At 37.9% G+C, this 14,209-nt stretch overlaps 1 protein-coding gene across 1 annotated transcript in view; it reads right to left on the bottom strand.

Moving 5' to 3' along the window:
* Positions 1–3,891: 3,891 nt before the first annotated feature.
* Positions 3,892–14,209, bottom strand: part of LOC121179105 (sodium- and chloride-dependent taurine transporter-like) — a 32,587-nt gene continuing 22,269 nt past the window's right edge. The window contains exons 10-15 of the mRNA XM_041033734.1: positions 12,519–12,631; positions 11,327–11,464; positions 9,696–9,798; positions 9,231–9,331; positions 8,898–9,068; positions 3,892–8,502 (exon numbers count right to left, since the gene is read on the bottom strand). Coding sequence (XP_040889668.1) covers positions 8,344–8,502; positions 8,898–9,068; positions 9,231–9,331; positions 9,696–9,798; positions 11,327–11,464; positions 12,519–12,631 — 785 coding nt within the window. The 3' untranslated portion in view covers positions 3,892–8,343. The remainder of the gene's footprint in view (positions 8,503–8,897; positions 9,069–9,230; positions 9,332–9,695; positions 9,799–11,326; positions 11,465–12,518; positions 12,632–14,209) is intronic.

The raw sequence follows: 14,209 nt of genomic DNA, 5'->3' as shown, positions 1-14,209 counted from the left end.
AAGTCAAAAAATTTTTTGACCTCAAAATGTCATAAAAAACGTCATAATATAGTAAGGCGTCAAAATCGGTCAAAAAAAGTGAAATTTTTTTTGGCCTCAAAATGTCATAAAAAACGTCATACTATAGTAAGGCGTCAAAATCGGCCAAAAAAAAGTCAAAAAAATTTTTGACCTCAAAATGTCATAAAAAACGTCATACTATAGTAAGGCGTCAAAATGGGCCAAAAAAAGTGAAATTTTTTTTTGACCTCATAATTTCATAAAAAACGTCATAGTATAGTAAGGCGTTAAAAACGGTCAAAAAAAGTGAAATTTTTTTTTGGCTTCAAAATGTCATTAAAAACGTCATAGTATAGTAAGGCGTCAAAATCGGTCAAAAAAAGTGAATTTTTTTTTTGACCTCAAAATGTCATAAAAAACGTCATAGTATAGTAAGGCGTTTTTTTCGGCCAAAAAAAGTGAAAATTTTTTTTGGACTCAAAATCTCATAAAAAACGTCATAGTATAGTAAGGCATTTTTTTCGGCCAAAAAAAGTCAAAAATTTTTTTGACCTCAGAATGTCATAAGAAACGTCATAGTATAGTAAGGCGTCAAAATCGGCCAAAAAAAGTCATACTTTTTTTTGACCTCAAAATGTCATAAAAAACGTCATACTATAGTAAGGCGTCAAAATGGGCCAAAAAAAGTCAAAAAATTTTTTGACCTCAAAATGTCATAAAAAACATCATAGTATAGTAAGGCGTTAAAAACGGTCAAAAAAAAGTGAAATTTTTTTTTGGCCTCAAAATGTCATTAAAAAGGTCATAGTATAGTAAGGCGTCAAAATCGGTCAAAAAAAGTGAATTTTTTTTTTTGACCTCAAAATGTCATAAAAAACGTCATACTATAGTAAGGCGTCAAAATCGGTCAAAAAAAGTGAAAATTTTTTTTGGCCTCAAAATGTCATAAAAAACGTCATACTATAGTAAGGCATCAAAATCGGCCAAAAAAGTCAAACTTTTTTTTTGACCTCAAAATGTCATAAAAAAACGTCATACTATAGTAAGGCGTCAAAATCGGCCAAAAAAGTTAAACTTGTTTTTTGGCCTCAAAATGTCATAAAAAACGTCATACTATAGTAAGGCGTCAAAATCGGCCAAAAAAAGGCTTAATGTGATTATATGTGTTAGTTATATTTATGTAACTGTTGTTTCAGCAGTATTCAGATACTGTCTGTCATCATATAGTCTTACAGTTAGTTTTAAATTCTGAAGATATTTATCTGTAATATCTAGAACCCAGTAGATTCAACAGCAATATGATCAAGAGCCACTGCACTGTTATTGTAATTGTCATGGAGCAGTTTTCTACTCAGTCTATTACTTTTACATAATTTCAGGCAAACTTTCAGCAGTGAATGCATTGGAATGCAGCCTTCTGCGTTAGCTTGACATACCTTAAATCTTATGTTACAGGATTTGTGGGATTAGAGTTTATTATGTTGTCAAGGCCATTTGGGTATATAAGGAAAGGCAAGGCAAGGTTTATTTATATAGCACCATTTGTACACAAGGTAATTCATAGTGCTTTACAGATTACATTAAAATCATAGAATAAAAGCAAATCATATTACATTAAAATCATAAATAATAGAATAAAAGAAATATATTAAAACATTGGAGCAGAAAAAATAGAAAACAGTAAAATAATTAAATAAGAAGAGTGCAGTTAAGACAATTTAAGAGAATGCTTCAGTAAACAAGTGTGTTTTCAGGCCTGACTTAAATAAACTGAGTGTTTGGGCTGACCTCAGGTATTCCGTAAGTTTATTCCACAAGTGAGGGGCAGAATAACTGAATCCTGCTTCACTTTGTTACCCTAGGAACACACAGTAGGCCTGTCCCTGATGATCTAAGGGGTCTGGATGCTTCATAAGGAACCAGTAAGTCCATGAGATATTTTTGTCCAAGACCATTCAGTGCTTTGTAGACCAAGAGTAGAACTTTAAACTGTAACCTTTGACTCATAGGAAGCCAGTGCAGTGATTTGAGGAGAGGTGTAATGTGGTCCATTTTTCTGGTGTTAGTCAGGACTCTGGCAGCAGTTTGTCTAGACCTGTTAGGATGCCATTACAATAATCTAGCCTACTGAAAATGAATGCGTGGATAAGTTTTTCTGTGTCTTGTTTGGATAGTAAACCCTTGATCCTAGCAATGTTTCTCAGGTGGTAATAGGCAGACTTGGTGATAGCATTTATATGGTTGGTGAAAATCAGGTCTGAGTCAAGGATTACACTGAGATTTCTGGCTTGATTTGTAACCTTCAGTGACATGGAGTCAAGGTGAGCACTGATCTTGGACCTTTCATTTTTGGAGCCAAAAACAATCAATTCTGTCTTATCTGCATTGAGCTGGAGAAAAAGTCCCATGAGTTGGGAAATTTAACTTGAATGGAATAATCTGTGTGTGTGTGTGTGTGTGTGTGTGTGTGTGTGTGTGTGTGTGTGTGTGTGTGTGTGTGTGTGTGTGTGAAAGTACTTAACAATCATCCAGACAAAAAAACCTCATTTTCTGAAGACAAATTTTTTATTAAGAAATAAAAAAAGTTTTACACCTTTGTAAAACCCTGTTCAAACACATATTTTTTTTTCGTTTTTTTTTTCTAGCTTACAGGTTGGCCATAGAAATAAAAAATAAAACCTTTCAAATTCTTTTAAAAATGTTTTTTTCTTCACCAAGAATTAAAAAACATTTTCCCATGTACATTCTCAAATAGGAAGGGCTGGTATTCGGTATATTCCAGGAAAGACAGAGGCGTTGTCATTGGAGACCATGCTAAGAATGACTCTGATGACTGAGAGGATGGGAAGGATGAGCAGGACTCCATTTCCCAGAGGCCTTAGCACTGAGATCGCCATCACATAAGGAAAGGTGATTTTACGGCCTTTTGTTTCATCTTGTCCTCACAAGTAAAAATTTGCCAACTTGCTTTTTTCTGTGAAGACATAATCTTTTTCAAATTTCAAACCAAAGAACGAAGATGATCTTTGCATTAAGGATGTTGTCAGGAAATGGAGCCCCATTTTTCTACCTTTGCAACCACATTATGAGTGACTTTAGTGATGAAATGGATGTTGTGACACCTGATATCTATATGGTTTAATGTTGCATCTACATCACGGAAACAGAAAATCAGATTCTGAGTCCTGCAGATGTGGTTTTGTTTTCATACCAGTAATGAACATGATGTAGGCAACATGGAATTTTAAATCAGGCTATCCCTCCTGTGTAGATGTAGTCTGTTTTTTCAGTTTTTTTGATAAAGCACTAAGGTCGCATGGTTTGGGGCAGTGGAGTCGGATTTAGACAGAAATATCTGAATAAGCAGAATGTAGAAATTGCATCCATGATTTTAAAAGCAAAGCTCACAATGATATGGTGTAATCTGTTTTTTATTGGATTTACTGCTTTTGTTGCTGAGGGACAGACTTCCCAAAAGCAGCCAAAATGACTCCACGGTATTTGTTCCATCACTAACAAATTAGAAATGAAAGCCTTACAAGGTACTGGTTAGATTTTGCAGATATTGCTGATGTGTTGTAGATTAGAATGGTGAACTTAAGCGGTGGTGTGATTATGGAAAGCTGCCGGATTTAAAGCAACACAGCAGCATTGAGTTAAGTAGGCAGGTAAAAAGGTGGTGGGTTTAGTGGCAGTGTTACTGAGTTTCATACCCCTCATAAACTCACTACTTAGCAGTCTGTCACAAAAATGAAAATATTTTTCTAAGAAATTCAGTTTGGTGTGACAAAAGTTTAGTAATCATTTTATTCTCAGTGCATTTCAAACCACATGATCTTTGATGGAAAAGTGGCTTAGTTTGGTTTAGTTCCACACTGCAGAGCATTTTGTGGCGGGTTTTAATTTAAGTGGACCCTGGAGATTAATTTTTTTTTTTCTGCAAGAATTCACAGGCTATTATCTTACTTCAAAGGTTAGTACCACCTTTTGGAAAAACAGCATGAAAAATAAAAGTATTCTACAAAGTATTGCACGTAACAAATCGTAGCTTTTTTTTTGTTTGTTTTTGATTGATAGTTGAACATGTTACTCCAATGACAGAGGTTCAGATACACTATATTTGGAATACAAAAGGCAAATGTGACAGACACACAATCAAAAATAAAATAAAACAAGAAACTTCTCAATTCAATAAAACATGATCAATAAAAATAAAAAGAAACTAATTTTTTTTCAACCTAAAAAATAAATCTTCAGAAACTTTTACATTCACCCGCAGGTGACTTTCACATTTCAACATTCGGCGGTAAAAACTTGTGCATCACTAATGCTTCGATTCTCTTGCAAATTCATTATCTCTGAGAAAAATCGGTTAGCTTAGGTTAACAGAAGGTTTACATAGACTAACTGATGAGGAGTGTAAAAAGGCAGAGGGACTGGTACATACTGTAAATATACACAGAGAGGCAGAATAAACCAATAAATGACTGCATTAGTTATTATTTCTGGTCCACGGTTCCCCACCAAAAGAAGGATCTTAGCACTATGGAAAGTTTTCTTTCAGCTGTGAGAGTATGGGGCACGTTTAGCCTTGTTTACATGGCTTAAGTCTATTTGTGGGTCTTTATTGGTAGCTATTTCTTGAAGTGTCCACAATATTAAAGATTTTTTTTCCCACTTTGTGCCTTTTACAAATTATCAATCTGCATAACCCCAAAGTGTATAAATTTCATAGATGCACCAAGGTTGAAAACCTGTGTAGATAAAATTAAAGGTAAGACAAATTATTTAACTGTCCATAGGTGCTCTGTGCAATGGTTTGTTTTCAAAATGCCATGAATAATGTTGTAAAAGTTATTTAACAGGTTTCTGGTGCTGCTGTTTTCGCTAGCATGAGCTGAAAGATCTTTACTGTCGCCATTAATGCAATCTGAGTTTTTCACCTTAGGCTAAGATCCTTCAGAGGAATTGAGAACCAGATCTGTACAAAAGTTTAAGAATAAAATGAAGCTTTGTATCTGTATTAAAATGGGAGGTCTGCAATGGGATCTTAGCTGTACAAAGACGACTTATATAGGAAAAGTTTGTTACTGTATGAAAATAGATGTGTGCTGCGGATTTGGTTTCACAAATCCCTTTTAATGATATGAACTACTTTATTCTATATGAAGAAATGAAATAAACTTGAGAAAAAAAACGATCAAAGCTTAGATGAAACACGAAATGAGGCCCAGGTCACATGATCACTTCTGATGTGACGTTGTTGGTCAAATTCCTGCAATGCATGTGTACTGTATAACTGTATAATTGATGAGAATGAATGTTTGAATGTTTCTTAACGCCTTAATGTCTATTTTAATATGTCTGCTTTTGGGAGAAGAGATGCACTTAAAGGTAAAACCTTAGATGTTTTGACAGTATTCAGATATTTTACTATGAAGGCCAATGAGAACCCTGAATAAAAAGATGGCAGTGGTTTTTGCTTGGCCTCATCATTTGATATGAAGTCCAAATTATACAAATAAGGTGCAATAAAAATTCACTTTGACTCACTCTCGCTGTATTTTTGCCTTTGACTGTGGATAAAATAGGCAGTTGAGGTGTAATTTTCCATTCTTTGTGGCAAAGAACTGATCTAACTGCCTTTCAAGCTTGACAAAAACATCAGTTTTGATTGCCACCATTAAATTTCAGCTCTTTGTCACCCACAGTTAGAAGTCTAATTTTTTGGATGCTGGGTTAATGCAGCTATACAGTAGATAAAAGCACTACGGAAAAGGTCCTGAGTGGATGGTCGCTGGTGACACATACACATGGGAAACCCCTTGTTATACAGACATATTAAAATGAATGTTACAGTTGTATTTGTCATACCTCTCACATAGTCTGCTTTTAGTTGTTAATGGTTCACATCTCTAATATTATGGCCCCTAGTTATTGTTAAGAATGTAATGTAGTTATTTTCGTGTTTGTAACAAAAAAAAAAAAAAAAGAAGAAGAAAAAAATTCAGCCAGAATTAATCACAGGGCACATTTTCTCACTATAACAATGACTGACTGAGTTTGGATGGAGCTGGTTTCAGTGGCAGCCATGTCAACCACTCAACATGATGATGATGTGGCCATTTGTTTGAAATGAGCCTCTCCAGCTCTTATTTTGGGTGAGGCAATGCAACATGGTGACCATGGAAAAACCTGACCAGCCTCGGTCAGTCACTGGCTCTGATTTGTCTTCAGCCGGCTGCCACATTTCACAGTGTCTGGAAAGTTAGTTTGACACTCAGATGAGTCGACAGTCTGACACTGGTTGATTTGTCGGGAGTGTCATCCAATCAATGGCTGCTTTGAGTCACTGAGCTGGTGACATGTTGTTTGACCATTGGCTACAGTGCCCTGTCTGTCTGAATTCATCCAAATTAAATACTGTCACCTGGTATTTACAGAAGAGGAAAAGCTATAAACCCCTAACACCTACGAACTTACAGGTGGAGCCATTGTAGAATTCCCATTTTTTTTAACAGGACATTGAACTGCTCGTTAAATGTTTGACCCACGTGCCCCACAAGAAAACTCAATTGCATCATTTGATTGTGAGATACTAAAGACGGAGCCGTTGGTGGCACCGATGCTGGAGAAATGCATGATGAGGACTATACTACAATGGCTGCCACTGTAAATGTATGATTTGTATAGTAGCTTAGTATTTTCACCAGATGAAAGAAGTGTTCCTTCTTCTATGTAAAACTACAGCAATTATCATCAATAGTGAATACCAATAACATTATAGTCTTAATAAAAAAAATCTAAACATTGACAGAGGAAAAACTAATAATGATGTAACTTCCTCTGTAGAAAATAAAATAAATCCAATCCAAAATTGTAAGCCAAGAGTGCCTAGTGCAGTCACTAACGTACTGTAAACTGGTCTAGGACAGAGAAAGATAGAGAGATAGATATAGATAGACTGGTTAGCTACTACTGTACAGTACACCACAGACAACACACTCAAGGGTTCAACCTCCACACTTCAAATCGTTTCAGATGCCTCTCTTTGTGCAGAAGCGGGTTTCCCCAATGCAGTCTCAGTGCTAGTTTTCTCTTTGACCAATAGTTTATGTCTATGGAAGATGGGGAAGTTTGTGCTAAGGTGCATTTTAAGAACCAGGATCCTGGTATGATAAGGGTCATCAGCTATGATAGCTGTGCCAATTAGGAATTTATCTGATTTTATCTTTTTCTTGTTTTTCATCTGCACCAGGCAACTTTGCGTATTAATGGCCCAAAGAAGTGGCAAATTTTCAGCATGCTCATGGTTACCAATCCAGCTGGTCTATGATTATAGGAAAAAAAAAGGAGGCGGCAAAGGAAAATAATTTAACTTTGGTGGCTGCAGCTTTGGATTTTTGCTCTTGAGTTTTCATTTGTCATGTTTTGTTGGTAGAGAGGTATCCAAATTTGATACTAACAAAAACAAATCAAGCTACAGATTGTAATATTTGTGAGACTGGGACACTTTCCTTGTTTAATTTAGGTAGGTAAGTGTTGTCAAGTTTCTCATTAAAAATCTTGCATTATCACAGCTGAAACAACAAGAATCAAGATGCTTTTCAGAATTTCTGATTGCTGAAGGAAGGTGTGCAACTTAATACCCGTATATTCTAATTGTGGGCAAAAAACATTTTGTTTTTGTTTATAGTGCTGTACCTGTAGTGCCTCGATCTTCTACCTCTTCTCAACAGGGCCTCAACTGAACTAAGAATAAGCCAAAGATGAACCCTATGGCACATGCCCTCAGATAAGTGCACCCTGTTCATAATATCACAGGCAGAGAACAGTACAAAAAACAGTTTTTGGTGCTCTATGATCAATCTTTTTCATATTGTGGCTACAAAAGGCTGTTTGATTCCAAGACTCAATAACCACTTTCTTCCTTTTATAGAATAATGGCTTGTTTTCTGCAAAAGTAGCTGGTGGAATAAAAAGAAACCTACCAGCGTATGACCAGAGGCTGGTGCTAATTTGCCACTTTGCCTTTAAAGAAGACAATAGTGGGACGTGTGTAGTCACATGAATATTAAAAATGGAAAAAAAGGAAAAAAAAAATACAGCTTGTGAGTATTTCAGAAATAGATTTGAAATGTGATTGCTACCCTTTTAAGAAAACCATCAACAGCAAACTACCTCCAAAGTACTCCTAAAAGATTTGAAATGGGAATTTTTTTTTCCTTAAAACCCTTATCAGTCCACCAGACAGACAGATAGACAGAAAGCTAGCTAGCTTTAGAAGCATTTTAGAGGACAGGAGAGGAGAGCGATCTCATGGAGAGCCTCCACCTCATTCCTTTACATCATGGTTTCTACGATGGTGTGGGTGGGGGCCTTCATCAGTAGGCCCTTGTTCCCATTGGGGTCCAGCGGGTAGGAGAGCTCCTTGGGGCCACGGTGGTCTGCAGGACGTGAGCTGGCCCCACCACGAACTGGGGCTGCCACCGCCTTAATCCTCTGCAGGAAGGAAGGTATGGAGAAAGGAACGAAGGAGGGATGAAAGGATCAGAGAGGTGTGAGAAAAAGACATGTTGAAGGAAACAGAAAGCAAGAGAAGGGAAATTAGAAAGAGGAGGTAAAGGAAAGAGAGGCGGCAAGTGACAGAAATATTAATGGAGAGAAGTTAAAGGAAAGAAAGGGACCGAATCAACAATGATGCAGAGGGGAGAGAGTGAAAGAGATGGGATACAGAACGTGAAAAAAAAAAGGGTTAGAACAAGATGCAATCTTAAAAACTGGACTTAAAAAAAAAAGCAACTGATGATTTATAGTTTCTTTGGTCAATGAGCATAAATTTAATCTCTGACCTCTGACAGCCACATGGCTGCCTAATGTATGGTAACACCACCCACCTCAATGAGCGGCCCATCAGATCGAATGATCTTAATGACAACCACCATGGGGATGCAGATCATGGAGGCCAAGGCCAGAGTCCAACCTATTCCGATAGCCCAGTCGGGATACTTGTAGAGCTTGTTGTACGTCAATGGCTTGTATTTGACCAAGGAGAAAATAAAGCAGCCCTGGGGAGGAAATGAACAAATGTTGAGCACAAGTTTCAGGAAGCAGAAGAAGTGTTAAAATAAAAAGAGGAAGAAGAAGTCAAGCTCTGGTCATCATCTGCAGACTGACGTTAACAGATGATCGTGGTTTGCTGGATATGTGCAGTAAAAGAAAGCTCTCACCATGCACAGTAAAGGAGTGACAACAGTCCAGCTCCATTTCATCCAAGGATTTGGTCTATAGCCAATCATGTCCTCAACCGCATCGTAGAAATTATCAACGCCTGTGAAGACAGTAACATATAAACACGCTCAGTAACAGAAAACACCAGGAGCAATTAATAAGAAAGGCTTTTCAAACACTATTCAAAGTGCTTTATATAGGGCAAAGAAAATGTGTTAAAACATTTTACACAATGAAAAGGGACATAAAATTTGATTCTACACAGACTTTGCTGTGATACAGTTGTCTATCTTGGCTACTTATCCCAAAGTAGATGCTCTTTGAGACATGTCACGTTTAGTACATAGAGACATTACAAGACAAACATTAGAGGCAGAATGTTCCTCTGCATTTAACTCGGATAGTAAGACACCAAGGTCACTTCAGGTAGAATTGTATGTTGTTTTTTGAAGGATGCTACTCACCATATACCCAGGCAACAGCAATACATTCAAAGAATGCCACCCACAGAAGGCACACACCGCTAGCTGCATAGTAATCAAACAGCTGGAAAACATACATGCCACCCTGCAGGGAGATAAACGGACAGACAGGATTAAAAATCATAGTTTTTCCAATTTCCTTTCTTTAAACAGAAAACCCTGCGCATGATCCATATTCTGTGGCCACATAATTCTTTAAGGATCCTATGATTATTAAAAGATATAGCGTGGAGACAGGTATATTAAAACAGAATATGACCAAATGTGAGCACCAGACGTGTCCAGACGTGTACATGCACATGCCTCTGTGTGCTCACGTGTGTGTGTCCAGTGTGAAAACTGTTTTAACAATCATGGGAATCCTAAACTTGAACCAGGCCACCGCAGCCATAAAAAGATGTTGTCATGGGAACAACAGAGAGAGAGAGAGAGAGAGAGAGGGAGAGAGGGAGGGAAAGAGGGAAGAGGGGTGAAAAATAGAATGACAGTGAGAAGGTTAAATGTTGGGTGACAGAATTAAAGGCTGGCGGGGTGGTGGGTTGAGAGGACGAGGATGGATGAAGACAGGAGTGATGATAGACAGTGAAATTAGGATCGTCACATGTGAGATTAGGTAAAGATACCCATACCCACCATGAATAGAAAACTTTTTTTTAAAGTTAAAATGTTAGTGGTCTCTGTATGGATTCTTGCGTGGATACTTTTACAGAAGACTGACCATGAAATTAGGGTAAAATCAAATGAGGAGTCATTGATCCAATTCTGGGAAGAACCTGAATGGATTAGGCAAAGGTCAAACTCCGGGAAGCCTCAATAGACCGTCCTTACAGCTGACGTCTGCTGACTTGTCATATCATGAAAAGCTCAGACGTAACTAATAAAACAGACAGTTCTGTTCTGTGTAAATGTACAATACCGGGGCCCTGGGAGAGATCAAAATGTCAGCAGTGATGTGGGTTTGTTGATACAGGGCAGGTTTTGGCAGGATGATACATCACAGTGACATGTCTGTGCAATTCAAGGTGAAGAACTGCCACTCGCCTAATTTATCGGTTAAAGCTATGAGAAATAAAAACGTGTTCGGAGAAGAAGAGCAAACGAGGTAGGAAAAATGTAAAGACTTGAGGGACAGGAGTTAACGAGGGGACAGGTGGAAGAGAATGAGGGGACAGGAAGAAAAGGAGTCAGAAAGGATGGGAAACATCAGAAAACAGACAGGAGGAAGAGAGGAAGATTCAGAAAAGCTAAGTCTGGTCTACTGTATCTATTAATACTGGAGGAGAGAAGGAAGTTCTCATGACTCGACAGTATAAATAGCCCCCTGTCATCTCCCCAGGGACTGACACTAATAGCTGTCTGAACATTGTTGTTTCTGGAGTATGGAGCTGTGGCCTGGAGCCTGAAATAAGGTCAGCTACCATAGTACATACATACAGTCATCAGTAGATACTATACACATGTTTATATGGGATAAATACTAAAACCCATAAGTGTTTTATATATATTTGAGTCTAAAATCTTTGATGTTTACACTGTTCCTACAGATGTTTTGGTCATGTTTGCTGCTCCTTTATATTTCAGTTTTTCCCATTCCCTTTTCATTGTGTTGTTACCTTGGTAACCATGGTTAGTCCAAGCAGATAGCTGATGCAGCAGATGATAGCGATGAAGACCTCTCTGCGGTAACCCTTCCTTAGGAAGGACGGATACAGATCCACCAGTGATGTGATCTGCCCTTCCACCTCCACAAACTGCAGGGACGCACAGACACACGACGGTGTTATCAAAAAAAAAAAAAAAAAAAAAAATCCACTGACAACGTCCACCGACGGGCCATTTACAGGCTATCAGCTTTACATCCTTACATCATGGACCCCCTGTGGTGTTAAATGCAGGTATGTTTTTTCTGTTGTCATGTTACAGAATTTCTAGTTAATAAAGTCTAACTTCTCTTGCTATTAAAAAAAAAAAAAACTCTGATTAAATTCATTTATTCTGCTAATCTTGACTGAGCACACACCCCTGTTTTCAGGACGCGTGTGTGTTTTTGCTTTCACACACAGGCACGTGAGGGTCAGTGCCCATTTTAAGGACTGCACGTGTAGACTGCAGTTGTGGATTATGGGTAGATTTGTATGAGTAGATTTGTTGTAGATTATGGGTGCAGATGAGGCTTACTTTTTTCCTGTGCTGAGCCACTGAAGTATCTGCCACTTTCAAACACGGCAACTGAAAGTGTAAAATTCTAGTACTATCGTATTTAATTTCTTCAGCTTTTCTATCAATGTGTAGGTCAGTGGCTGTTGTGATCAATTTCTAAAATTAATTATACTTGCATAGTAGACTCTGCACTGCAAAAAATAGTTTTCCAGTGTTAAAATAACTTTCATTGAGCTAAAATAGTGTCAGCTGCTGCAGTTTGATGTGTTTTTAACACAAGAGAATTCGTTTTTGAACATTTTTTTTTTTTCTGCACTTGGAACAACATTTAAGTTTTTTTTTTGTCAGCTAACATAACATTACATCTGCAAATCTGCAGATATGTTGCCAATGTATGTTAATTCACATTGAAAGAATTAGCGCAGGTGCATTTGGCTTAAAAAGCCAGTTGCACAGAAACAATCCAACAGTTTGTGAACAGGCTTCTTCACATACATAACTACTGTGCTAACGGCCAAGGAGTGTTTTGCTCAATAAGAGCTGACAGTCGTTGGTGTCCGAAGCCTGTTATCACCACTTCCTTAGTTTTTCACCTCCTGCAGCTCTAACAGCTGTCCATGTGTGACAGTTTGCGTGTCTGCTGACCTGACTGTCGAGGCCAAGCAGCAGCAGCATAATGAAGAAGAGAATTGCCCAGAGTGTAGGAAAAGGCATCATGGTTACAGCCTTGGGGTAGGCAATGAAAGCCAGGCCTGGACCTGCAGAGGAATGGGGAGGGGGGGGGGTAAGAGCAGAAAGAGGGGTGTGGGGGGAGGAAACATTAGTATCATGTGATAAGATCATCTGATCTGCATCCCTGTGGGAAGAAACAATGGAGACGCAGAACCAGATATGAATGCCTGTCGTAGCAAACCTCAGCCACAGTACTTAAAATAGATGTTTATGTGGGTATGGGTGTATTTGTATTGAGCTAGTTGTTGTCAAGATCAAAGGTATTAAGTACATCTGATCTGACACATCATTACTTACCTGTTGCCTCCTTTGTAACTCATTACTTATGACATTAGTGACTTCATGTACTTAACACATTACACCACTTCGTACCATTTGTAAAAGCATTTAACAAGGAAAACTTAGAACATCACAGTAAAGGAAAACAGAACAATAATGAAGAACATGTTGAATACAATGTGTAGTGTCATTTTCTGTGATTATAGGATAACTGCATTTCTGTGGAAGTAAGTCATGAGAGAAGTCGTGAGGCATGCTGCAGATGAATGTGTGTACAGTACGTTGTGAACTGTAACTAGAGCGTGTGGTGTGGTGTGGTGTGGTGTGGTGTTAAGTTACCAAATGGACCGTAGACCAGTGTAAACAATGCAGCAATTACATTAAATCTTTAACCGGATTAAGATGTTCTTGATTCACTTTTCTAAACAGCTGAAAGCCTCTGACATGGAGACAATCAACTGCCAGAAAAGGTGAATCAAGTGCATCTTTCTCAAAAAATTAAAGTATGATAACACCTACTTCACTCAAGCCATTTTGCATTCCTGGCTGAATTACGGATGGTCCTGTCTTTGACGAATGCAAAATGGTTGTTACAACACAGCAGATGCAAACTGTGATGTAAAATTAAAAAAAACAGAGGCTTTTTTTTTCTCTGATGTCTAATTTGATGTTGAAGCTACATTATGAACTGTAACACAAAGGTCAAGAAACAACAAAGCAGCCATAACAGCAAAACAGCATTGCAGCTGATAGCAAGATATGTAAATATGTTCAGTTTTTGTTGTGAATTATGACAGGGCATCCAACCAAACACCACGTTGACTCCAAAAGTAGTACCAACTTCCATTCCCGAAGAAGGGAAATGCTAGCAGAACGTTAATAAAACCTAAAGTATATTAACTCGTGGAATAGGATCCACATCAAACAGAATGATAAGTCATTACTTGACTGTACTGAACAAAAACTACAGTGTTTTAAAACTTCAAATTTCATATAATTATTTTTCTTTTTCGGTACATTCTTGAGTCAACAGAAGCCATAGCATAGGTGCTTACAGTGCAGTGCGAAAACCACACTGCATCCTCAGCCTGTATTCAGTCAGCATATTCTTTCATGCAGATAACATTCATTCTTCTGTCAGATGCATCGGAATCAAGCAGCCGCAGTTAAGGCAGACTTACTTGTGATACTCCTAAACCTTTCATAACTTGCTTACCTGGCAGGGCTTTGACCTGTCAAAGCTTGATAACCTAGCCAGAGTATGAACACTTATTGTATTTCTGCTGTATTCTGTCTACTTGGCCACATTTTCTCAGACTGGAAAA

Source organism: Toxotes jaculatrix, chromosome 3 (genome assembly GCF_017976425.1).
Source record: "Toxotes jaculatrix isolate fToxJac2 chromosome 3, fToxJac2.pri, whole genome shotgun sequence".
In the NCBI taxonomy this organism is placed as follows: domain Eukaryota; kingdom Metazoa; phylum Chordata; class Actinopteri; family Toxotidae; genus Toxotes; species Toxotes jaculatrix.
This window is presented reverse-complemented; position numbering and strand designations above follow the sequence as displayed.